This window comes from Bos grunniens, chromosome 3 (assembly GCF_055505025.1).
Source record: "Bos grunniens cultivar Pamir isolate PY7600 chromosome 3, Bosgru_T2T1.0, whole genome shotgun sequence".
NCBI classification, from domain to species: Eukaryota; Metazoa; Chordata; class Mammalia; order Artiodactyla; family Bovidae; genus Bos; species Bos grunniens.
Window position 1 is genome coordinate 110,213,795 of NC_141167.1, and position 25,609 is coordinate 110,239,403.

The 25,609-nt window shown below is 39.4% G+C and overlaps 1 protein-coding gene across 1 annotated transcript; it reads left to right on the forward strand.

The window, feature by feature from the left end:
* Positions 1-20,810: 20,810 nt before the first annotated feature.
* LOC147376773 (T-cell surface glycoprotein CD1e, membrane-associated-like) lies at positions 20,811-24,340 on the forward strand. The gene is made up of 6 exons (XM_086394535.1): positions 20,811-20,963; positions 21,293-21,589; positions 22,170-22,448; positions 22,693-22,971; positions 23,378-23,471; positions 23,581-24,340. The coding sequence occupies exons 1-6, from the start codon at positions 20,903-20,905 to the stop codon at positions 23,738-23,740; spliced, it is 1,170 nt and encodes a 389-aa protein (XP_086250661.1). The 5' UTR covers positions 20,811-20,902; the 3' UTR covers positions 23,741-24,340.
* The last annotated feature ends 1,269 nt before the right edge of the window (positions 24,341-25,609 follow it).

The following is a 25,609-nucleotide window of genomic DNA, read 5'->3' on the forward strand; positions in this document are numbered from 1 at the left end:
CAGGAGATGTGGATTCAATCCCTGGATTGGGAATAACTCCTGGAGGAGAGCATGGCAACTCATTTTAGTATTCTTGCTGGAGAATTGCATGGATAGAGGAAATAGGCAGGCTATAGTTCATGGGGTTACAAAGGGTTAAACACACCTAAAATGACTGAGCATGCACACATATGGTACATATATACAATGAAATACTATTCAGTCATAAAAAACAATGAAATAATGCTATTTGCAGCAACATGGATGGACCTAGGGAATTATCCTACTAAGTGAAGTAATTCAAAAAGAGAGACAAATATATGATATCACTTTTATATATGGAATCTCAAATATGACACAAATGAACCTATCTATCTATGAAACAGAAACATATTCACAGACATAGAGGACAAACTTGTACTTTTCAAGGTGGGGTGGGATGGGGGAGGAATGGATTGAGACTTTAGAATTATTGGATGCTCACTAAAATATAGAATGAATAAACAACAATGCCCATAGCACAGGGAACTGTGTTCAGTATCCTGTGATAAACATGATGGAAAAGAATATAAAAAAGAATGTATATATAAATATACAAATAAATAAATAACACTTTGCTATACAGCAGATTTTCACATTGTAAGTTAACTATATTTCAATAAAATAAATCAAAAAAATTTGTTCGAGTTGTTCAAATTTCTAATTTACCATTGGCTTGGGCATGATATCTTTTTGTCATGTTAATGTCTATTAACATGTTTCTATAACATCATTCTTAGATTTCTTAGATTTGATTAATTTCCTAGAGTGGCTCACAGAATTCAGAGAAACATTTACTTATTAGATTACATATTACAAAAGAACAGTAACAGCAAAATGGAAGATAAATAGGGAAAGATATGGGTTTAGGTTGTGGAGCTTCCATGCCCTTTCAAGCAAACTATTCTCCTATATTTCAACATTTTTACCAAACTGATAGCTCTCCAAACACCATGTGCTGTGCTTAGTTACTCAGTCATGTCTGACCCTATTGCAATCCCGTGAACCGTAGCCTGCCAGGCTCCTCTGTCCATGGGGATTCTCCAGGCAAGAATAATGAAGTGGGTTGCCATGCTTTCCTCCAGGGGATCTTCCCAACCCAGGGAAGAAACCCAGGTCTCCTGCCTTGCAGGCAGATTCTTTACCAGCTAAGTCACCAGGGAAAACCCAAACATCATTCTTTTGGGTTTTTATGGAAGCTACATAGGCAAAATTGAGCAAATCATTTGCTATTAGGATGAATTCAATCTCTAGTCCCTCTTCTCTCCCCAGATGTCAAGGTGTGAGACTAAAAGTTCCAATCCTCCAATCACATGGTTTTCTCCACTGACAACTCCCTTCATCTTTAGGTTTTCTAGGGGCTTTCCAAAATTACCTCATTAACTAACAAAATATGACTTGATTATTCTCAACATTTAGGAAATTCCAAGGTTTCTAGGAACTCTGTGCCAGAAATGGAGACCAATACCATATATGCTTTTTATTATGAATCATAACATTGCATTATATTACTAGTTTCTTGATGTAGATGTTAATTTACAGCCATTATTTTCTTTTTTTATTTTGTAATAATTTTATTTTTTTTAACTTTACAATATTGTATTGGTTTTGCCAGAAAGAAAAACATCAATACATCATTTTCTTATATATGCTTTTAAGGCTAATAATTTGCTTTAAGCATGGCTTTTGCTACTTATTAGAAATATTAGAAAGTGTGATATGCCATATTGTCTTTATCATTTCAATACATTTTCTAATGACCACTTGTACACACTAGTTATTTAGAATTTGTATTTCTGAATTTCCAGACATGGAAGAATTTTTGGTTATATTTTTCATCATTGATTTTTTAGTTTAATTCCACTTGTCAGAAAACACTTTGCATGATTTTAAACACTTGAAATTTATTCCCATTGCTTCATGGAAAAAAGAAAACATGTCATACATTTAGCTTTATTAAGGTATAGCTGATATATTAAAAATTTAAAGTGGATATCTTGATGAGTTTGGACACATGCCTGCATCCATGATATCATCACCACAACCAGGGTACTAAATATAGCCTTCACTTAAAAATTTCCTGTATTCCCTTGTGTTTGTTTTTGCTTTGGTAAGAACACTTAACATGAGATCTATCTTCTTAGCATATTTTAAAGTGCACAACACCATACTGTTAACTATAGGTATTATGCAGTGGATCTCTAGAACTTAGCCATCTTGTGTAACAAAAAACTTAAATACCATTAGAAGTCAATTTCCCTTTTCTCCCTTCTTCTTTCCCTGGCAACTACCATCTGATTCCCTGCTTCTATGGATTTGACTATTTTAGATATTTCATGTAAGTGGAATCATACAGTAATTGTCCTTCTGTGACTAGTTTCTTTCACTAAGCATAATGCCTTCTAGGTTTATTCATTCTGTTGCAAATTTCCTTCTTCATAAAGCCTGAATAATATTTCACTGTATAGATATATCTCATTTTTTACCCATTCATCTGAATAAATGTTTCATATGTACATAAAAAGTATGCATATTTTTTGGTTGGTAAATTAAAAAATAAATATATCAATTGTCTTATTTATTAATTGTGCTGTTCAAAAGTTATACATACTTGTAGATTTGCCTTTTCTATTTTACTTACAAGGACATTAAAAGAACTCACCATCATTCTTATACTTAAAAAGGTTTTAAAAAATCAGGTTTTGCTTTATAATTTTGAAGATATATTTCCTAGATGTGTAAACGTTTGAAATGGTATAGCTATTTTTGTGATGCATTTCCTTCTTTATACCTTATAATGCTTCCTTTACTCTAAGGCTACTTTGTCATATCTTAGTATAACCATGCCAGTTTCCTTTTGGCTAGTGTTTTCATAATATATCTTTGTCAATGGACTTTTAGGTTGCTTCCATGTCTTGGCTATTGTAAGCAGTGCTGCAATGAACACTGAGGGGCATGTATCTTTTCTGATGATGTTTTAAGTCACCTCAACTTGGAGAGCTGATTTACAAGGAAAAATTAGTGAGTGGTCAATGATGTGGTTAGAAGAGGTGACAGGAGGTCCTAAAAATCTTAGTAAAATTAAAAGCATAAATTAAACAAACATAATCCCACACAAATAGAATATGCAATAAATAAATTAAAAATGGGGGAAAAGGTAAGTCTTCCTTACAGAAAAATCTCAGACTATCTGTGTAGGAACTCCCCATCTAGGATGTGGAGTTTGATTCTCTGCCCTTGAAAGTGGGCTGAACTTAGTTTCTCATTTCCAGTTCATAGAGTGTGAGAGGTAAAGTAGTAACCTGGGTGGCAAAACCTGGCAGACACAGGATTAGTCGAGTGATCTGGATTATCACTGCCAGTCATAAGTCATGCTACTATCATGTCCCCCAATATGGTGTGATAAGAAGGGATTGTCACATCTGTTGTATTCTTGCCTCAAACTTACAACCCCAAACGAATCATGAGAAAATATCAGACAATCCAAAGTGGGAAAATCCTACAAAATATGTGCCCAGTGGTCTTCAAAATCATTCAGGTCTTGAAAACAAGGGAAGTTGGGGAAGCTGTCACAGATTGGAGAAGACTAAAGAGACACGATAATTAAATGCAGTGTGATATCTTGGATATGAAGTCCAAAAAAATAATAATAAAACCAAAATTATGCAAAGTTCATAAAGTATATGAACTAGTAAGAAGGTCTACACAAGCACTCGCCACAAGAAATAGCACTTGCTCTGAGGGTCTACACTCTATGATATAAACTAAGAACAACTAAAAAAAAAATTTGCTGGAGTATGAGCAGTGAAATAAAAATTTAAATTAGAAGTACATGGACAAAATGTTGATTTAACAGGAATGAAAAATATAAAAAATGAAGTCTAGTATTAAATCTTTTCTTCAAGTATTTCTCATTGAAAGCCTTCATGAACCTAAGAAGTATCAACTACCCTGGCTGGAGATGCTCAGAGCAAGTGTACTCAGGCTAATGAGAAACCAGCCTACACAGTGGCCAATTCACCTTCTGATGTATTTCAAAATAGTGCAAAGAATTAGCAAACAGTCATCTTAGCCATAGAATATGAGCTATCATGGACTTGGTGGTGTGGATGGAGTAGGGTAGTGTGTTGAGGAGATGGATCCTCCAGACTCCCTAAATGAAGCACTGCAGTCAGCAATCAAGTGTGTCAAAGGTCCCAGCCTGAGCTGAACCAAGAATCAGACATGAAGAGAAGGTCTGAGTGATTTGTGGGCTAGACACATTTGAATCACAGAAAGGCATAGGGATATAGATAAAAATAAAAAGTTATTGTTTTCAGTTTAAACTGCTCAGTTTAGACTCTTGTTTCTTAAATTAAATTGCTATACTGCTACTGCTAAGTCACTACAGTCATGTCCTACTCTCTGCGACCCCATAGATAGAAGCCCACCAGGCTCCCCCATCCCTGGGACTCTCCAGGCAAGAACACTGGAGTGGGTTGCCATTTCCTTCTCCAATGCGTGAAAGTGAAAAGTGAAAGGGAAGCCACTCAGTCATGTCCGACTCTTAGTGACCCCATGGACTGCAGCCTACCAGGCTCCTCCATCCATGGGATTTTCCAGGCAAGAGTACTGGAGTGGGGTGCCATTGCCTTCTCCGAAATTGCTATACTAGACATTGAGAATAGAAAATTTCCACCATACAGCTAGTTTTGTTAGACAGCACTAGTCTAAGATGTGGTAGATATTGTTCAGTCGCTCACTTGTGTCCAATTCTTTGGGAGCCCATGGGCTGCAGCAGCCAGGCTTTCCTGTTCTTCACCATCTCTGGGAGTTTGCTCAAATTTATGTCCATTGAGTCAGTGATTCCATCCAACCATCTCACCCTCTGTCATCTCCTTCTCCTCTTGCCTTCAATCTTTCCCAGCATCAGGGTCTTTCCCAAAAAGCGGGCTCTTCGCATCAGGTAGCCAAAGTACTGCAGCTTCAGTTTCAGTATCAGTCCTTCCAATGCATATGCAGGACTGATTTCCTTTAGAATTGACTTGTTTGATATCCTCGAAGTCCTAGGGACTCTCAAGAGTCTTCTCCAACACCACAGTTCAAAAGGCATCAATTCTTTGGCATTTAGCCTTTTTTATTGTCCAACTCTCATATCCATAGATCAGTTCTGTTCAGTCACTCAGTTGTGTCTGACTCTGTGACTCCATGGGCTGCAGCAGTCAGGCTTCCATGCCCATCACCAATGCCTGGAGCGTGCTCAAACTCATATCCATCGAGTTAGTGATGGCATCCAACAGTCTCATCCTCTGTTGTCCCCTTCTCCTCCCACCTTCAATCCTTCCCAGCATCAGGGTCTTTTCCAATGAGTCAGTTCTTCACATCAGGTGGCCAAAATATTGGAGTTTTAGCTTCAGCATCAGTCCTTCCAATGAATACTCAAGACTGATTTCCTTTAGGATGGACTGGTTTGATCTCCTTGCAGTCCAAAGAACTCTCAAGAGTCTTCTCCAACACCACAGTTCAAAAGCATCACTTCTTCAGTGCTCAGCTTTCTTATTAGTCCAAATCTCACATCTATACATGACTACTGGAAAAACCATAGTTTTGACTAGATGGACGTTTGTTGGCAAAGTAATATCTCTGCTTTTTAATATGCTGTCTAGGTTGGTCATAGCTTTTCTTCCAAGGAGCAAGCATCTTTTAATTTCATGTCTGCAGCTACCATCTGCAGTGATTTTGGAGCCCAAGAAAACAAAGTCTGTCACTGTTTCCATTGTTTCCCCATCTATTTGCCATGAAAAATTGAGGCCAGATAACATGATCTTGGTTTTTTGAACGTTGAATTTTAAGTCAACTTTTTGATTCTCCTCTTTCACTTTCATCAAGAGGTTCTTCAGTTCCTCTTCACTTTCTGTCATAAGGGTGGTGTCATCTGTGTATCTGAGGTTATTGATATTTCTCCCAGCAATCTTGATTCCAGCTTGTGCTTCATCCACTCTGGCATTTCACATGATGCACTCTGCATAAAAATTAAGTAAGCAGGGTGACAATATACAGCCTTGACATACTCCTTTCCCAGTTTGGAACCAGTCTGTTTTCCATGTCCAGTTCTAACTGTTGCTTCTTGACCTGCATACAGATTTCTATGGAGGCAGGTAAGGTGGCAAGAGGCATCTTGGCAAGATGGCAGAGTAGAAGACATGTACTCATCTTCTCCTGTGACAACTCCAAAATTACAACTTGCTGCTGAACAACCATCAACAGGAGAATGTTGGATACCACGCAAAAAAGATACTCCACGTCCAAGGGCAAAGGAGAAGCCCCAGGGAGATGGTAGGAGGGGGTGAAATCATGTTTAGAATCAAACCCCATACCTGCCAGAGAGGCTTAGAGAGCTCAAACAAAACATTGTGTGCACCAGGACCCAAAGACCCCACGGAGACTGAGTCAGACCCATGTCTGAGTCTCCTGTAGAGGTATGGGCCAGCAGTTGCCTGCTGCAGGGGCAGGGGCTCTGGGTACAGCTACCTGGGTCACGCAGGTTGTGGCATAAGCCCTCTTGGAGGAAATCACCATTAAACCCACCATAAAGCCATGGAGCAGATGACCCACAAAATGCAGAACAATTATATCAAAGAAATTCTTGCACTGTTAAGAAAGTTCTAGGGCCAACAATAGGTTTCTCAACCTGGGGATCTGGTAAAGGGACTGAGAGCCGCCAGAAACTTTAATTTTGGAGGCCAGTGGGATTTGATTACAGAGCTTACATATGCCTGGGGAAACAGACTCTTGGAATGCACAAACAAAACCTTTTGTGCACCAGAACCCAGGAGAAAGGAACAGTGACCCCAGAAGAGACTTGCTTGTTAGTGTCCAGCAATCTCCAGTGGAGGCATGGGTTGGTGGTGGCCTGCTGCTGGGTCAGGGGCACTGAGCATGACAGTGTGTGCATGGGGCCTTTTGAAGGAGGTCACCATTATCTTCATTATCTCCACCATAATTTGGTCTCAGGTCAAAAAACAGGGAGGGGACATAGCCCTGCTCATCAACAGAAAATTGAATTAAAAGTTTACTGAGCATGGCCCCGCCCACCAGAACAAGACCCAGTTTCCCTCACAGTCAGTCTGCCCCATCAGGAAGCTTCCATAAGCCTATTATCCTTATCCATTAAAGGGTGGACAGAATCGAAATCACAAACACAGAAAACTAATCAAAGTGATCACATGGACCACAGATTTGTCTAACTCAATGAAACTATGAGCCATGCCATATAGGCCACCCAAGACTGACAGGTCATAGTGGACAGTTCTGACAAAATGTGGTTCACTGGAGAAGAGAATGGCAAACCATTTCAGTATTCTTGCCTTGAGAACCCCATGAACACTATGAAAAGCAAAAAGATATGACACTGAAAGATAAACTTCCCAGGTCAGTAGGTGTCCAAAATGCCACTGGAGATCAGTGGAGAAATAACTCCAGAAAGAATGAAGAGACGGAGCCAAGGTGAAAACAACACCCAGTTGTGGATGTGATTGATGGAAATAAAGTCTGATGCTGTAAAGAGCAATATTGCATAGGAACCTGGAATGTCAGGTCCATGAATCAAAGTAAATTGGAAGTGGTCAAACAGGAGATGTTTTAGGAATCGGTGAACTAAAATGGACTGGAATGGGCAAATTTAATTCAGATGATCATTATATCTACTACTATGGGCAAGAATCCCTTAGAAGAAATGGAGTAGCCCTCATAGTTAACAGAAGAGTCTGAAATGCAGTACTTGGATGCAATCTCAAAAGTGACAGAATGATATATGTTCATTTCCAAGGCACACCGTTCAATATCACATCCATACATGCCTATTGAAAAACCATAGCTTTGACTATATGGATCTTTGCAGGCAAAGTAATGTCTCTTCTTTTTAATACACTGTCTAGGTTTGTCATTGCTTTTCTTCCAAGGATAAAGTGTTTTTTAATTTCATGGCTGCAGTCACCATCCACAGTCATTTTGGAGACCAAGAACATAAAGTCTGTCACTATTTCCATTGTTTCCCCATCTCTTTGCCATGAAGTGGTTGGACCAGATGCATGATCTTTGTTTTTTGAATGTTGAGTTTTTAACCAGCTTTTTCACTCTCCTCTTTCACCATCATCAAGAGGCTCTTTAGTTCCTCTTTCTGCCATAAGAGTGGTGTCATCTGCATATTTGAGGTGATTGATGTTTCTCCTGGCAATCTTGATTTCAGTTTGTGAGTTATCCAGCTGGCATTTCGCATGATGTACTCTGCATATAAGTTAAATAAGCAGGGTGACAATATACAGCCTTGACATACTCCTTTCCCAGATTGGAACCAGTCCATTGTTCCATGTAAGGTCCTAACTGTTGCTTCCTGACCTGCATACATGTTTCTCAGGAGGCAGGTAAGGTGGTCTGGTATTCCTATCTCTTTAAGAATTTTCCACAGGTTGTTGTGATCTACACAGTCAAAGGGTTTAGTGTAGTCAATGAAGCAGAAGTAGAGGTTTTTCTGGAATTTTCAAGCTTTTTCCATGATCCAACAGATGTTGGCAATTTTACTTCTGATTCCTCTGCCTCTTCTAGATCCAGCTTGTATATCTGAAAGTTCTTGTTTCATATACTGTTGAAGCCTAGCTTGAAGCATTTTGAGTATTCCTTTGCTAACATGTGAAATGAGTGCAACTAACGGTGGTTTGAGCATTCTTTGGCATCGCCCTTCTTTGGGAGTGGGATGAAAACTGAACTTTTCTAGTCCTGTGGTCCAAATTTTCCAATCCAGATTTTTATTTATAATAAAAATAATAATCCAGATAATTATGTCCAATAATCCAGATTTTAGTCCTGTGGTGCTGGATTTTTCAAATTTGCTGGTATACTGAATCACACTTTAACAGATGTGGTTAGCGTAGCTTAAAACTCAATACTCCTTAAGATACATAAGAAAAATGAAAGTAAAAGTGAGGAGAAAGACATGGATTTCCATTTGGAATTAGCGCTTTGAGGGCTTCAGAGCATACTGTACATTTTGGGGCATGTGGAACCAGTTCATATCAATAATCACTACTGTAATGGCCAATGTTACTCTGTGTCCTAAGACATGAAAGACAGGGCTGAGAAATTGCACACAGGTTTTCAAAAGGTGAAAGCTGGATGAACTCATTGATAACTTCATGGAAGAATCACAAAGGTGCGGTTAGAAAAAAATTCCCTAAGATTGTGAGGAATCTGAAGGTAATCCAATAAGAGGTAACGGCAAAGTGAATTAGAATGACCCAGAGACCATTTTGCACCCTGTTACTGAAATTATCTAGGATAGCAGTGGCTTCTTAAATTCACATAAATGGAATCATTATCTAAATGGAAATCACCTTGAAAAGAATTAGACCTCAGAGAGAAAACACCACTGAACTTTAGAATTAGATTTGAAAGGAAAAGAGCTGGGATATATAAACATCTTGAAAATCAACCATAAGAAGGAGCTGACTATGTGGGCAGATTTGGAAGATTAGATAATTGGTTAATAGAAGAATGGAGTTTAGAAATGGCCCAACTGTGTGATCATATTGGACAGTCTGAGCACTTTCTCTCCTGTTTCCTGTACCTTTAAAGAAAGAGTAACATCATCTGACTGAAAGATGATATTTTATTATACAGTGGTTGGTTGGCTACTAAATGCTTGTAGCTATAGTGGGAATTGATGTTACTTTATACATTCTGTTAGCATTTTATTAAATTGGCAATGTTTATTCTAATATCATTAAAGTTGTAAATCAGACTTCTTCAGAGGAAATATAGGAAGGTCACCTGATAATATAGAGTTTTCAATAGCAGCAGATTGAACACCTCCTTACATTCATATAAATGTGTTCAAAAATACCATTTAAAATTAATTCTAGGTGATTTCTCCCCACAATTGTCTTACGCAAGAAGATTTCTTTGTCTAAGGTGACAACTTGTCATTTATTTCCAGGGAATTTTTAGGCTTGGCAAGAAGGTTAACAAAAGGGGATCTGTGACTATGATTGTGGGACAGCCCCAGGGGAATATTCCCCCTCTTCTGTGAAGCAGGGGAGGGGGAATTTCATCTGAAAAGAGGCCTGACTGCAAACAGTAAGCAAGCAAGGAAGAAATAATCATACCATTTGTTGTTGTTGTTCAGTCACCCAGTCGTGTGCAACTCTTTGCTACCCCATGGATGACAGCTTGCCAGTCCTCCCTGTCCCTCACCATCTCCCGGAGTTTGCCCAAGTTCATGTTCACTGCATCAGTGATACTGGTATCAGTAATATATTATGTGCCAAAAAATTAAAGCTGGCTAAATATTTTTCTTTTTGGAATTTATCTTCTACATGATTTTATTTTAGAAGAAATCTTGTGTTTTTGTTAATTGCTGTGGGGTTGTCAGCAGAAATTTCTTGCTGCTTTGCTCAGTTCATTGTTGGGACTTGTGGTTTTAGTAACCTCAAAATTGAAACTGGTGTGTGGTTATCTTACCGATGTAACAGTGTGATTTCTTGTGGGATAGTAAAATGACTTTCTTCTCCAACATTTTTGCTTTATTTCATTTTGTGAATGATTCTAAAGTTCTTCAAACTAGTACAATTACTTGCAGTATGTTTGGTATTCCATTTGAATCTTTTGACTATATATTGCTTTTTGTAGGGTAGTGTGTATTCTCTTTAGTACCTATGTATGGCTATAGACCATAAATGGTACATTTACAGAGCAACATATTGCTCCAAGAGTATTTGTAGAGAAGAATAAATATTAAAAATAAATGACTTAGACATTAACTCAGGAAACAAGTAAAAGAACCATAAAATAAATTGAAAAGTGAAGAAGAAAGGAAATCAGTATAAAGATTGTATCTTTAAAATAGAAATTAAAAAAATAAAATAGAAATTAAAGCATAATAGAAACTACCAAATGAGACTCAGACATCTTTTTTTTTTAATAATAATATGAAAATAAACTCAGGAAGGAATGACAAGCAAGATAATACACAAATGAAGAACATTGGGATTTAATAAGTGGATGTTACTGGATACAACTAAGAGTGAAAGTAAGAGAAAACTATGTATAACTTCATTTCAGGTCACTTGAAGTCAGAATGAGATGGAAATTTTTGTTGAAAATTATAAATGATTCAAATAGGACCCAAGAGAAAGAGACCCTATAAGTGTACTAGTTACCATAAGCATTGAAACTGATGGCAAAACTAACTAATTCATAGAGCTTCAGGCTCTTAATAATGATCAGTTTTAAGATATATAAAGTAATGGAAAACAAAAATTTAAGTCATTTCATGAGGTTAGAATATCAAAACACAAAAACCTAGCAAATTAACAAGAAGACTTGAAGATAAACAAAGCGAACAAAAAACCAAAGCAAACCAATAAATGAAACATCCAATAGCTATTATCCAATTTCACTCAGGAGTTTAAGTAAATTTAGTTACTACGTGTAGAGTTTTTACTAGGAATATAAGAATAACACAAGAAAATCCATTAATGTGATTGTCTATATCATCTCACTATGTCTGATGAAACCCTCAATAAAATTAAACATATATTGATGAAAAAAAAAATCTTACCAATTTTGCATAAAAAGGGGCTTCCTTTACATGGTTTAGTTTCACTATAACCAACATGCAGCAAATATACTTAGAAACAAAAATTTATGAGATTTAAACATTCATTTTATTTATTATTTATTATTTTTTGATGCTACTGTGAATGCATGAAATGTTTCCCCATTAGAGCATTAATTTTTCCTTTTTAGTTTTCAGTGTACCTGTCTTGAATTTCTTTTATTAAAATTTGTTCCTCTGTATTTTATTCTGTTGAGCCTTTTGTAAATGAAATTGCTTTCCTAACTTCATTTTTGGATTCTTGATTGCTAGCATATAGAAATATAATTGATTTTGGTATATTTATATTTTGTCCTACTAGGATCTTATTATACAGTTTCAAATTTTTGATTACTTAAAAAAATTCTCTTTAATGATATTCTCTATTTGTTGCATCATTTTTGTCATACTCTCCTTAATTCTTAAATATGGTCTTTAAACTTATTTATTTAAACTTAAACTTATCTGATGCTCATTGTTTTATAGCTTTGAAGTTTTTCTACTATGTCTAACACTAGAGCAGCATGAACGGAGAAGGCAATGGCACCCCAGTCCAGTACTCTTGCTTGGAAAATCCCATGGACGGAGGACCCTGGTGGGCTGCAGTCCATGGGGTCGCTAAGAGTCGGACACGACTGAGTGACTTCACTTTCACTTTTCACTTTTATGCATTGGAGAAGGAAATGGCAACCCACTCCAGTGTTCTTGCCTGGAGAATCCCAGGGATGGGGGAGCCTGGTGGGCTGCTGTCTATGGGGTCACACAGAGTCAGACACGACTAAAGCGACTTAGCAGTAGCAGTAGCAGAGCAGCATGAAAGACAATTTCTATTGATTTCTTTCTTTCCCCTGTGTATAGTCACACTTTCCTCTTCTTTTCATGCTGCCTTTTTTTGTTGTTGAAAAATGGATACTATATTAATAGGTGGTATGCGGGTTCTGATGGCCCCATGTTACTCTTTGTTCCTGTCACTCTTTGTTTGTCATATGTTTGTTTAATGACTTGCCTGGGTGGGCTAATCTGTACAGTCTAACTCTCCCACAGTATTTAGTCACAGGTGTCTCTGCTAACTTTTTTTCTTTCTTTCCTCCTTCCTTCCTGTCTTTTTTGTTTCTTCTCACAGCATGTGTACAAACCTCATCTTCATCTAGGGACCAGCAGAATGTTGAAGTTGGTTGTTTCTGGTCTTTTTGACCATCATTCAGTGTTTCATACATGTGCATCCTTCCAGACTGCTAGGGATATGTGGCAGATTAGTCATATCATACTCATAGGTATCTTTTTAAATTTTCTGGCTAGCCTGAAGATTTGTTGCTCCATCCAGTGTTATACCTCCAGGCCAACTGGGAAGTTAAACTTTCACATCTCTTTTCTTTCGAGTTTCCTGGTTTAGTGATGCCCCTGATTTGGGTGATCTCTCTACTTCTCTCTAAATCAAGTTACCACATTCAACAGGGAAACTTCTCATTTTCATGGACTTCCCTGCCCTAGTAGAACTGCCCTGTGCTTACTCCAAGTTCAAGAGTTTTTCTCAACACTTTTCAATTTGTTGTACACCTTTGCTCCATTTCCAGAGACTCAATTTAAAATATAGACCAGTTTTATCTTTTTTTTTTGTGGGGGGGGGGAAGAGAGTTAGCCAAGATCCTCATTGCACCATTCTGGAAGTTCCCCATGCTAGAGAAATTAGGGTGTCAAGACTGTTGCAGCACCTCTTAGTCTTCATGCTATTAAAATGCTTTCTGAATATTCCCATGTATTTAAGGGTTTAGTGTCAGGAACAGAAGCAAAAAACTTCATCAGAAGCCTGGCTGAATGTTTAAAAGAGCTTTAACTCTACTACAGAAATGAACAAAGCATTGTAAATCAACTACACTTCAATTAAAGAAAAAGAGCTTTGGAGGTCTCCTGAGTGGTGGTGGGTGTAAATGAGCTTTAGCTCACAGCTGCTTAAGATGGTGAGGGTGACTGAGGAAGTCCTTGTGTTACCCAGATGTAACATAAAAGCCCATCATTCTGAAACTGTTGGCTGTCCAGCACACCTGGTACCTCATAAATGAATACAATGTGCTCTGACACATTCATTACTATTTGAGACTTGCAGATGCTGTAGGCTACTATGAGTGATTAGCAGATGAAAAGCCCTTTGACTATGTTACCTAGATGTAAACCTGTGCAAATTTTACTAGTGTACACTATGGGATTCAGTGCATAATCATGTCCAAGTGTTTTTTGTCCACTGACGGTAAAGCATCTGCCTACAATGTGGGAGACCCAGGTTCAGCGTTCAATCCCTGGGTTGGGAAGATCTCCTGGAGAAGGAAATGGCAACTCCCTCCAGTATTCTTGCCTGGAAAATCCCATGTATGGAGGAACCTGGTAGGCTACAGTCCATGAGGTCGCAAAGAGTCGGACATGACTGATTGAATTCACTTTCACTTTCTTTCAGGAAAAGTTATACTTGAAATATAGAAGAGGATTTTAATGATATTCGAGAAACCATGTATTGTGAAATACATGTGAATTGTGGCTGTTTCAGTTTCTCAGATGGGACATAGTCCCTGGTACGTATACCAGGTCTTTGCATGGACTGTGGTCTCTTTTCCGGGCTAATGCCTCCGTTTCCCCAGAATGCAGGTATGTTGACACTTTCTGGGAATCTTTCCTTGATCTCTCTTTGTCCATTTTTCTTGTCATTTCTCATCATTGCATTGTGTACTTCTACATTCAGTGTTTATGACTATTGTGCTTTATATATTCATTGATATTCACAGTAAACTCCACCAAGACAAGAATTATATTCCTTCTTCCTTTCCCTTCTCTTTCTCAGCTCTTAGTGAAATGCTTGGTATATAGTTAGATAAGATCAGATCAGATCAGTTGCTCAGTTATGTCCGACTCTTTGCGACCCCATGAATTGCAGCACGCCAGGCCTCCCTGTCCATCACCAATTCCCGGAGTTCACTCAGACTCACGTCCATTGAGTCAGTGATGCCATCCAGACATCTCATCCTCTGTCGCCCCCTTCTCCTCTTGCCCCCAATCCCTCCCAGCATCAAAGTCTTTTCCAATGAGTCAACTCTTCGCATGAGGTGGCCAAAGTACTGGAGTTTCAGCTTTAGCATCATTCCCTCCAAAGAAATCCCAGGGCTGATCTCCTTCGGAATGGACTGGTTGGATCTCCTTGCAGTCCAAGGGACTCTCAAGAGTCTTCTCCAACACCACAGTTCAAAAGCATCAATTCTTCGGCGCTCAGCCTTCTTCACAGTCCAACTCTCACATCCATACATGACCACAGGAAAAACTGTAGCCTTGACTAGACGGACCTTTGTTGGCAAAGTAATGTCTCTGCTTTTCAATATGCTATCTCGGTTGGTCATAACTTCCCTTCCAAGGAGTAAGCGTCTTTTAATTTACGGCTGCAGTCACCATCTGCAGTGATTTTGGAGCCCAGAAAAATAAAGTCTGACACTGTTTCCACTGTTTCCCCATCTATTTCCCATGAAGTGATGAGACCGATGCCATGATCTTCGTTTTCTGAATGTTGAGCTTTAAGCCAACTTTTTCACTCTCCACTTTCACTTTCATCAAGAGGCTTTTGAGTTCTTCTTCACTTTCTGCCAGGTATATAGTTAAGTTCTCAATAAATAATGAGTCAAGCAAATAATTAATAAATTAACATATTCAAGAGACCTGAACATTTTCTATGACACAGATACTTATTAATTTAACCTAAAAATATAATTTGAAAGTGAGGGACAGATTTACATGCCATCTACACTTCTTTCTATGGTACCATTGTTGCAGTGTTGTAGGTCAGAAAGCAACAGTTAGAACTGGACATGGAACAACAGTCTGGTTCCAAATAGGAAAAGGAGTTCATCAAGGCTGTATATTGTCACCTTGTTTATTTAACTTATATGCAAAGTACATCATGAGAAACGCTGGACTGGAGGAAGCACAAGCTGGAATCAAGATTGCCGGGAGAAATCTCAATAACCTCAGATATGCAGATGACACCACCCTTATGGCAGAAAGTAAAGAAGAACTAAAGAGCCTCTTGATGAAAGTGAAAGTGGAGAGTGAAAAAGTTGGCTTAAAGCTCAACATTCAGAAAACTAAAATTACGGCATCTAGTCCCATCACCTCATGGCAAATAGGTGGGGAAATGGTATCAGACTTTGTTTTTTGGGGTTCCAAAATCACTGCCGATGGTGACTGCAGCCATGAAATTAAAAGACACTCAGTCCTGGGTGTTCATTGGAAGGACTGATGTTGAAGCTGAAACTCCAATACTTTGGCCACCTAATGCAAAGAGCTGACTTGTTTGAAAAGACCCTGATTCTGGGAAAGATTGAAGGTGGGAGGAGAAGGGGATGACAGAAGATGAGATGGTTGGTTGGCATCACTAACTCAATGGACATGAGTTTGGGTAAGTTCCGGGGGTCGATGATGGACAGGGAAGCCTGTTAAGCTGCAGTCCATGGGGTTGCAAAGAGATGGACAAAACTGAGCAACTGAACAGAACTGATTGTTGCAGTGAAAAGGAAAAAAAAAGAGAAATGAGTTTTGCTTTCGCTTTCCAGAGAACAAAGAGGATAAAGAGAATAGTGAGCAAACATGAACACTCCCAATTCTAAATTTTAAAATAAATGAAATAACTGCTCTTGACACTGCATGTCTGTAACTAAGTTAGTTTGCTTTTCTGCCTCCTAACTCTGAATGTCTGTCACTAAGTTTGCTTTTCTGCCCCCTAACTCTGCAGGGGCTACAACTCACATTTTTTCTTTTGACTCTATGCTAAATACATCCTATTTTTGGTGTTTACCCTTACAATAGCCTTCCCCTTTGTAGTTACATATCAAAAAAGTAGGCCTCAGAGCCACTGAACAGCCAGATTCAATTACTGGGGTCCTGATGCCAGTATATGACTGTCTTTGAAACAAGGCAAGAGGAAGAAATCAAGATCCTAGCTCCTTTGTTCCTCAGCACCTACTCCTGACTGAGAGCCCTTGTCTTGTATAAACCCCTGGACTCCTCATGGGGAATCTACTGTGTTCCCCTCTCCACTGGCTGAGAATAAAACCTACCTTTCGATTTTCTGCAAAAATAGAGGAAATCCGTCTCTATATTTTTCATTTGTTTTGATAGGCAGATAAGGCCTATCGAATTTTGATAGATTTTGGCCCTCAACATCATGTTCTTGGCAGATTCTGTGTCATCCATAGCACCCCCTTGCAACAATCCATGTACCTTGAAACACCGAGTACCTCCATCAGGAGGCTTACTCTAACATGAACCAATCTGAACTGTGCATCTCCATGCCATCCTCCCCAGACTTGTGCTGCCTGCCTTCATGAATGGCCTTGTTTCTCTCTTCTTGGCCACACTTTGACTACTCCTGATGACCTCCAAGATATCTTTGCTATTTCCATTTCTCTCCATTCTCATTGCTACTACCTTTGTCCAGGTCACTACAATCATCGGCCATCATGGTCTCATCATTCTCTAGTACAATCTCCAGTGAATCTCCTTGGAATTTAGAGAATTTTCCTAAAAGGCATTTTAATCACAAAACTCCTATGTTTAAAATCCTTCAGTTGCTTGAAAAATGAGACAGTTCTTCAGTATGACTTAGAGAATCAGGGTTTACTAACATCTCCCATTTTGTCTCTTTTCTCTGATCCTTAAGTTCTAAAGTCCACTTTTCTCCTATAAGTTCCTAGGCATCTTCCACCTGTTTTAGCATTAACTTTCTAATGTTCTTTACTTGTACTCTGGCAATTACTCCTTTCATTATTCTTTAGTCAAAAGAATTAGGATCCTATTCTTTATTTTTTTCAGATAAAGTTGAAAATAAATGTTTCAAATCTACCTGAGCTCTCTGTAGAACTGGGAGGATGCTACTCAAAATATACCCCTGACCTCCTCTGCTTTTCTGTGCAGGTGATGCAACTGATTCTTCAGTTTGTAGCAAGAACAAAGGAGGTGATATTTGCAGCAAGGCGCTAAATCCCTGATCTGCTATTCCTGTAAATACAGTGCCTGTTGCCTGTTTTCAGGCTAGATTGTCTCCCTGGGTAAATATGTCATTCTGTTAACAGAGAAGTTCTTGGATATTGTCATAAAACAAAATGTCTTGTAGCCTGAAAGTCAGTAAAATTAGGGGTAGTAAATAATCTACTTAGTTAAAATATTTTACATTTTCATTTATATTTATAGTTTTTGCAGGCATCCTCTTATACTAGTATTATTTTGCTTCTGCATATGTTTTGGTCTGCGGATTTTGAACCATTTCATTTGCTTTCATTTTAGAAGGACTTTAAAATTTCTCTTCAGCAGTTGGATCCCTTATTTTCCAATATGATGATGGATTCATTCATCTTTTATTAAAACACATTTTAAAATATTTTAATTACTTTAGACATCTGAGCTAAATGTGCTCTCTGCTACCTTGATTTAATGAAGTTTTCTATAAACATGATTGAAATGATTTTTCTAACTGGCTTTATTTTATATTGTGCTTTTATGATAAATAAAATATAATTTGAAGTACAGTAATCCTTATTTCTCTCCTTTCTTTTCATTTCCCTTCTCAGGTTTTGATGAATTAATATGAAATTTAATTCCTTGAATATTATTACTTTTTCTGAAATAGTAAACAAATGTGTTAAATTTTACAAGTTTATTTTAAACACCTAATTAGACTTAACTATATATTTTAAAAGTAATTTAAAAATAATTTTATTTATGTGTATTTTTTTGGCTGTGCTGGGTCTTTATTGCTGTGTGTGCTTTTCTCTAATTGCAGCAAGTAAGGGCTATTCTGTAGTTGGTGCATAGGCTTCTCATTGCAGTGGTTCCTCTTATTGCAGAGCACTGACTCTAGGGTACTCGGTGTTCAGGATTTGTGGCACATGGGCTCAGTAGTTGTGGTTCCCGGGCTCTGGAGCACATGCTCACTAGTTTTGGCACACAGGCTTGATTCTTCTATGGCATGTGGGGATCTTCCCTGACCAAAAATCTAATCTGTGTCTCTTGCATTGGCAGGTGGACTCTTTACCACTGAGCCACCAAGGAAGCTCTTAAAAATCATTCTATATCAACATTCTTGTGTCATTTCTTGAGTTCTTTATTGTTGTTGTTGTCCAGTCTCTAAGTTGTGTCTGACTCTTTGTGATCTTATGGACTGCGGCCTGTCCTTCACCATCTTCTGGAATTTGCTCAAACTCATGCCCATTGTGTTGCTGATGCCATCCAACCATCTCATCCTCTGTCACCCTCTTTTCCTCCTGCTCTCAATCTTTCCCAAAATCAGGGTCTTTTCCAATGAGTTGGCTTTTTTTGCATCAGGTGGCCAAAGTATTGAAGATTCAGCTTCAACATCAGTCCTTCCAATGAATATTCAGGGTTGATTTCCTTTAGGACTGACTGGTTTGATCTTCTTGCTTTCCAAGTAACTCTCTAGAGTCTTCTCCATCACCACAGTTTGAAAGCATCAGCTCTTCAGTGCTCAGCCTTCTTAATGGTTCAACTCTGAGGCAAATTTTTGGTTTTACTTAGTTTCATAAAGGAAGTTCTGTGGCATATTGTCTGGCTTCCTGAGGGTTCAAATATGGCTTAACTTTGCCTTCATGGGGGAATGATAATTTGCCTGAATAAAGTAATTTAGAAGTATCTCATTACCTCAGAGTTCTGAAATATTTCCCCATAGCATCACACATGAGGAGTCTGAAGCCTATGTCATTCTCTTCTTTTTAATTAGCTAGTATGTGTCTAAAACTGAGTTGTTGTTGTTTTTTTTTTTTTGTCTTTGGAATTCAGGAACAATACCAGGATGAGACTGAATGTGGATCTTTTTCCACAATTATGATCACTATTCAGTAAGCTTTATAGTAAAAATAGACATTTTAGTTGGGTTTTGTTTTGTTTTCTCCAAATAAATTTCTTGTCTGAACCTAAGTGTCTGGCAAATTTGTTTGGCACCAAGTGGGCACTGATAGTGATAGTGAAGTCGCTCAGTCGTGTCTGACTCTTTGCGAGTGGGCACTAATTAAATGTCAGATGAATGGCCAAACAGAGGAAATATGTTTCAACTGCCTTAAGGCTGCCATAGCTAATGTCAATGCAAGGAACCAAAATAGAGACTCAACTCAATAATTAATTCTCCCATGCACACTACAGTCCCTTAGAGTCACTTCCCTGCCTCCAATAAAGCTCTTCTCTTGTCAACAACTGAAGGGGATACCAGTGCTCCCAGGCCATGCCCACCGTTCATACCGAGAGCCAAGCTTGCCCACCATCAGTAGACATACTCAACTCATTTTGTGTAAGGATGGGTTCCAAGGCCTCTGGATACTCCCCACAGACCCACTCACACAACATGACTGGAAATCCACCTGCCTCCCAGCTCACCATTTCCAGGTTAAACTCAGACATAGACCCTTCAACAGTGACAACTAGTCTGTCCAGGAAAACTGAGCAAAAGGGCATTTTTTATAGATTATCTGGTAACCTGTATTGTCACTACTGCTTCTTTTTCATTGTGGATGATGAATGAGGTTTGCCTGTACACTAACAGCTACACTCAAAATGTCTAGTGTTTTCTGGCAATGATTTTGAGAAAAGCAGACTGAAGGGATGAAGGGGACTGAGATGAGGTGGAACAGGCAGGACAGGTGAGAGGAGTGAGTGTCGACTCCAGGGGGAAAGCAGTTAGTAGAGAAAAACAGGGAAGACCAATAAGAAGGGGGAAAGGTAGCCAAGCGGCATACAGGAGGAGGAGACTACAGAAGGATGAGGAGTGAGAAGACTGCTGAAAAGGCCACTGGGCATCACTGATCACCTTCCATCATTTCTTCTCACAGAGGAAGACACTGAGAACCCAAGTATGGACTTGATTTCTCCAATGCTAAAAGATGCTAAGTATTCCAGCCAAATCACAGACAATAGGCTTTCTTCAGAAGCCAGGACTGGCTGCAGTAGAGGGGGTCAGGATGGCGTAGGCACACACAGAAGAAAATCAGGAAGTCAGATAATGGGAGAAGTGGAGGGGAAGTGAGAGACCGTGTGGGAGGCCTGTGACTGCCAGACGCTGTAGGGTTTCTCTGGCAGGGAAGTTGGCAGAGGGAGAGGTCTGTGTGTTGGTGTACCAAGGGAAGTCAGATGAGAGGGTGAGAGGGTAGAGAGGGGAACCGTGTCTGAGTTCTGAGGGCAGCTTGCCTGTGCAGTAATCCTTCACTTAACAGAGCTACAATGCTGCCTCTGCTGCCTCTGCTCTTCAAGGGACTTCTCTGCCATGGGGCAAGCACAGTGGGTAAGATGATCCCAAGTGGAAAGACATCCTTGGCTGGGCACTCCAGGGTAGAGAGGTTCTGGGGAGGACCCAGGGGAAGGGAGTAATGCACCTACAGGATGCCCTTGGGGTCTGCACACCAGGTTAGTTCCTAGAAAAGTATTCTTTGTCATAGTCTCAGTTAATCTGCTCTTCAGTTAATCTGCCTGATTTTGGGAAGAGGATGCTAGCTCAGAGGCAGAGGGTATAGGAATACGTGCAACCTGTGTAACTATCTCTCCTCTATGTGTAACCATGCATCCTCTCCTCTATGGAGCCAACTTTTCCCATGCTTTCACTCTCTCTCTCAGGTCTTCAGGTTCCAGGACCCCATCATCTGGCTGCAGAAGAATCCCCCTCCTTCCGCTTGATCCAGATCTCCTCCTTTGCCAACCACAGCTGGACGAAGACCCAGGGCTCAGGCTGGCTGGGCGACCTGCAGACTCATGGCTGGGATAGTGTCTTGGCCAGCATCCGCTTTCTGAGGCCCTGGTCCCAGGGTAACTTCAGCAAGGAGGAACTGAAGAACATCCAGGCACTCTTACAGCTGTACTTCCACAGTTTCCCACGGGAAGTGCAGGCCTATGCCAGTCAGTTTCAGTTTGAATGTGAGTTCTTTATTCCAAGAGAATATTCGCCAGAAGGCTCTGACCATCTTTCAAAGGATAGATGGAATGTGGACGCTGATGTTGTTCCTTGTCTCCTTTTGGGCACTGTCCCTCCTCTGCTGCACCCTTCACCACCACTCCCACTCTATTCTCCCACCCAATACACATAGCTCTCACACCTCTAAACATACCATCAGGTTCTAGACCTTGAATAACTGTCTGTTCTTGATCTTCTGCCCAGCACCCTGGCCTCAGAGTCAGCCTTTCCCAACCAAGATTCTGCCCTCCTTTCTTCCATGTTTACAAGGTTCTGCTTGTACCTAACCACTCCCCAGTCTGCTCTTCCGGTTAATGTCCTTTATTTCTCTAACAGACTTCCGTCTAGCCCTTCCCCTTAATTATTTCAAAATACCTTTATTATCTCAAAATTTTCTTCCCACAAACTTCCCTTTTCCTGTCCCACCTCTGGCCTTCCATGTGATCCCCCAGCAAGTTTTCCTTCCTTTAAATCTCTAGGTTGTTTACTTTCCTTCCCTGTAATTCTTTCCATATTGATTCTCTCTTCCTTATCTACCCGCAGACCCCTTTGAGCTCCAGGTATCATTTGGATGTTTAATTCATACTGGGAAGGCTTTGGAAACCTTCTTAAATGGAGCATATCAAGGATTAGATTTCCTGAGTTTCCAAGAAAATTCCTGGAAGCCATCTCCAGAAGCAGGAAGTCGAGCTGAGAATGTCTGTAAGGTGCTCAACCACTACCGAGTTATTAAAGAAATTGTGCAGAGGCTTCTCAGTGACACCTGTCCTCGGTTTCTGGCAGGAGTCCTTGAAGCAGGGAAGGCAGAACTGGAAAAACAAGGTGAGCCCAACTCTTTTTCCCCTCCTATTTCCGGTGTATCAACACCTGTATTTGAGTTTTCTGCTCTTTATCAACCTTTTGAAACACATAATAAGAAGCTAGAGGGTGAGATGTTTGGGTTTAGAACTGTTTCCTAGAAAAGAGGAAGAAGTGATTACTCAAACTACTTAAGGAACCCTAAATCACTAAACTGTAGTCTAGGGTGCCCTCCTAAATTCTGTTTATCCTCCTCTTTACTCTCTAGTGAAGCCAGAGGCTTGGGTGTCCAAAGGCCCCAGTCCTGGGCCTGGCCGTCTGTTGTTGGTGTGCCATGTCTCTGGCTTTCATCCAAAGCCCATATGGGTGATGTGGATGAGGGGTAAGCAGAAGCACCCAGGGACTCGACGAGGTGATGTCTTGCCCAATGCTGATGGGACCTGGTATCTCCGAGTAACCCTGGATGTGGCAGCTGGGGAGGCGGCTGGCCTGAGTTGCCAAGTGAAGCACAGCAGCCTAGGAGGCCAGGACATCATCATCCACTGGGGTGAGAGAGAACTGGGGTCTGCTGGGAGGTGATAGTCTTTTCATAGTAAAAACAGCTAATGAGTGAGGAACTTAGAAAAAATGGCCAGAAATGCTATACGCAAGAGGTTACAGGTGGGGGAATCCATGGAAAGAAAGGTGGAGCATGACACCAGTTAAATTTTAAGAAAATGCAAGAAGAGGATTAGAAGTACTAGAGAGAAAAAAAAGAAGGAGCTGGTGATTTGATGAAAGAGAGAAAAAGTGGACAGACCAGAGACACAGACTCAGGATGAATTGAAATGAGGACTCTAGAAAAGACAGATTAAAACTCTGGGGAGGTCCCACCACTGTGAAATGAGAAGCATTAACTATGGTAGAAAAGAGAGCACTTTATAGATTGATTTTCTTATTTTATCCCCACTTAGATGGATACTCCGTATTCTGGATATTGATCTGCTTAATTGTAATAGTTACCTTGGTCATGTTGGTTATAGTTGATTCATTGTTTAAAAAGCAGAGGTGAGTCTTGTTTTGTCTCTTCAGCTTCTTATCAGTTTATTCTTTTTTTCTCCCTTTCTCCTTTCTCTGATTTCCCTTATTTGACCGAGATCTTCTTTTCCTCCCACAGCTCAAATCAGGATGTCTTCTCTATCTCCCACCCTGCCTTTCCCATAGGAGCCAAAACCCAAGACCCCAGGAATTCAGGACATCAGCTCTGCTTGGCACAGGAATCATGGATCAAAAACAAACTCTTAAAGAAATGGAAAGCTAGACTAAATCAACTCTAGTGTCATTAGTTTTACCTTCCACATAAAATTATTTTCCACTTCTGTTTAAACATGATTCATAGCTCTAAACAAAGCTTGATTTTGCTAAAGTGATTTGTTCTGTCAGAGACCAGGCCTGCACCCTTTTGAAAATCTGTTTTTTTTCCCTCCCATCTTCCAGAATATCTTTTCTACTTCAGCCACATGTTCATCACTATTGATCCTTAAAATTTTAATTCAGATGCCTCTTTCTTAAGAACTTACTTGGATTGTCCAGGGGAAAGCTCTTCTTTATATCCCAAATTGGACTGTTCTTCCTAAATACACTCATCTCTTCCTACTCCAAACAGTCATTTTAAATTTTTTGTGTTTTTCTCTCATTTGCTTGAAAGCAAGATTTACGTGTTTGTATTTGTGTCCATCATCGAAAACCTCACCTGGTTCTTGGCAGATTGTGGGCAGGTAACTTGTGCAGTTGTTGCCATCTCAAAATCCTGTTCATTTTTGAAGGAGATATTGCATTTTCATTTTATGCTGGCCTCACAAATTATGTAGCTGGTTTGTCCTGAAAGAGATCTTTCTCAATAAATACTGACTGAAATAAATGTATTGTCAAATAAATTGTCTTAATCCCTTTCCTTTTTGTCATCTCTGCATCATTTGGCTATGTTCTTATTAAAACTCTTTGTCTGTCTCCCACCAAAGGTGAAGGAGGTAGCTAAGTGTTTCAGACTTCATCGCTGTCATGGTGTTCATGCATCTTCAGAGATATTTAAATAAAATAATAACACATGAGATTTTCTCTTGTCAAAGAGAGGGTAGGGTTGGACTGACATTCCTACTTCTCTGAGATTGTGTATTACTATATATGTCTTTGTGGATACACATATTCAGGGGATACATTCATATTTTGGAAAGTTAGGAACAGAACATGGAGACTGAGGATTATTTTTATGGACAAAGCCAAGCAAGGAAGGGATACATTGATCAGATGCCAGCCAAGTTACATTTATTTTCTTTAGCATTTTGACTTATTATTATTACATATACTTTATTGTCCCCTTAATTTTTAATATGGATATTAAAATTATCTAATTGCTTTAATTGAGATTCATTTGATGAGTCTGTTGGAGATCAGAAAGCTAGTAAGGTATAGTGTTCATACTGATGTTCATTTGACGTCTTCCCTCGGATGGAGTAATTGAGCAGATTGTATAGATTTTTTAGTGGGATCTTAATACTCTATATGGGGCATTCCCAAGTGTCCCATGATCACTTATCCAAGCTGTACTCTTACACATGAACAACTGAAGTCAGTCCTTTCCCTATTGAGAGTTCATCACCTTCTGAATGCAGAAGATATACAAACAGCCTATCTAGAGGCAGCCACCAGATTTCAGAGAGGAAGGCAGAATTTTAAAGGGCTTTTGGGGCAATAAATAATGAGGTTCCATCACATGGTAGAAGGTCCTTCTCTATCAAAATGAAGATGTGCAAGTAGGAAACTTTCAGTGTCTAACTCAGGTGTGTGATTTAAGTATAGTTCTGATATCTCCTGTTTGAATATAATTTTTCCCCACTACCCTAATTTTTTGGTGACCATAGTTCTTGAACTTCTTATATGGATCAGGCTAACTTCTCTGGTCCCACATCTAATCTACGCTACTGGATATTATGCTTCTTTGACACTAGACTTCTTTCTCTCTTTTATTAACACCAAAATTCTTTTGACTTAAGGCAATATTATGCATATTTTCCCCTCCATCTGGACCATTCTTCACTCAGATCTTACATGGATTTTTTGGGGGACACCATTCAGCTCTAAGCTCAAGTGTTATAGAGAGGTCTTTCCTTAAAAGTTTAGCTAAAGTAGCACATACCACCTCAGTC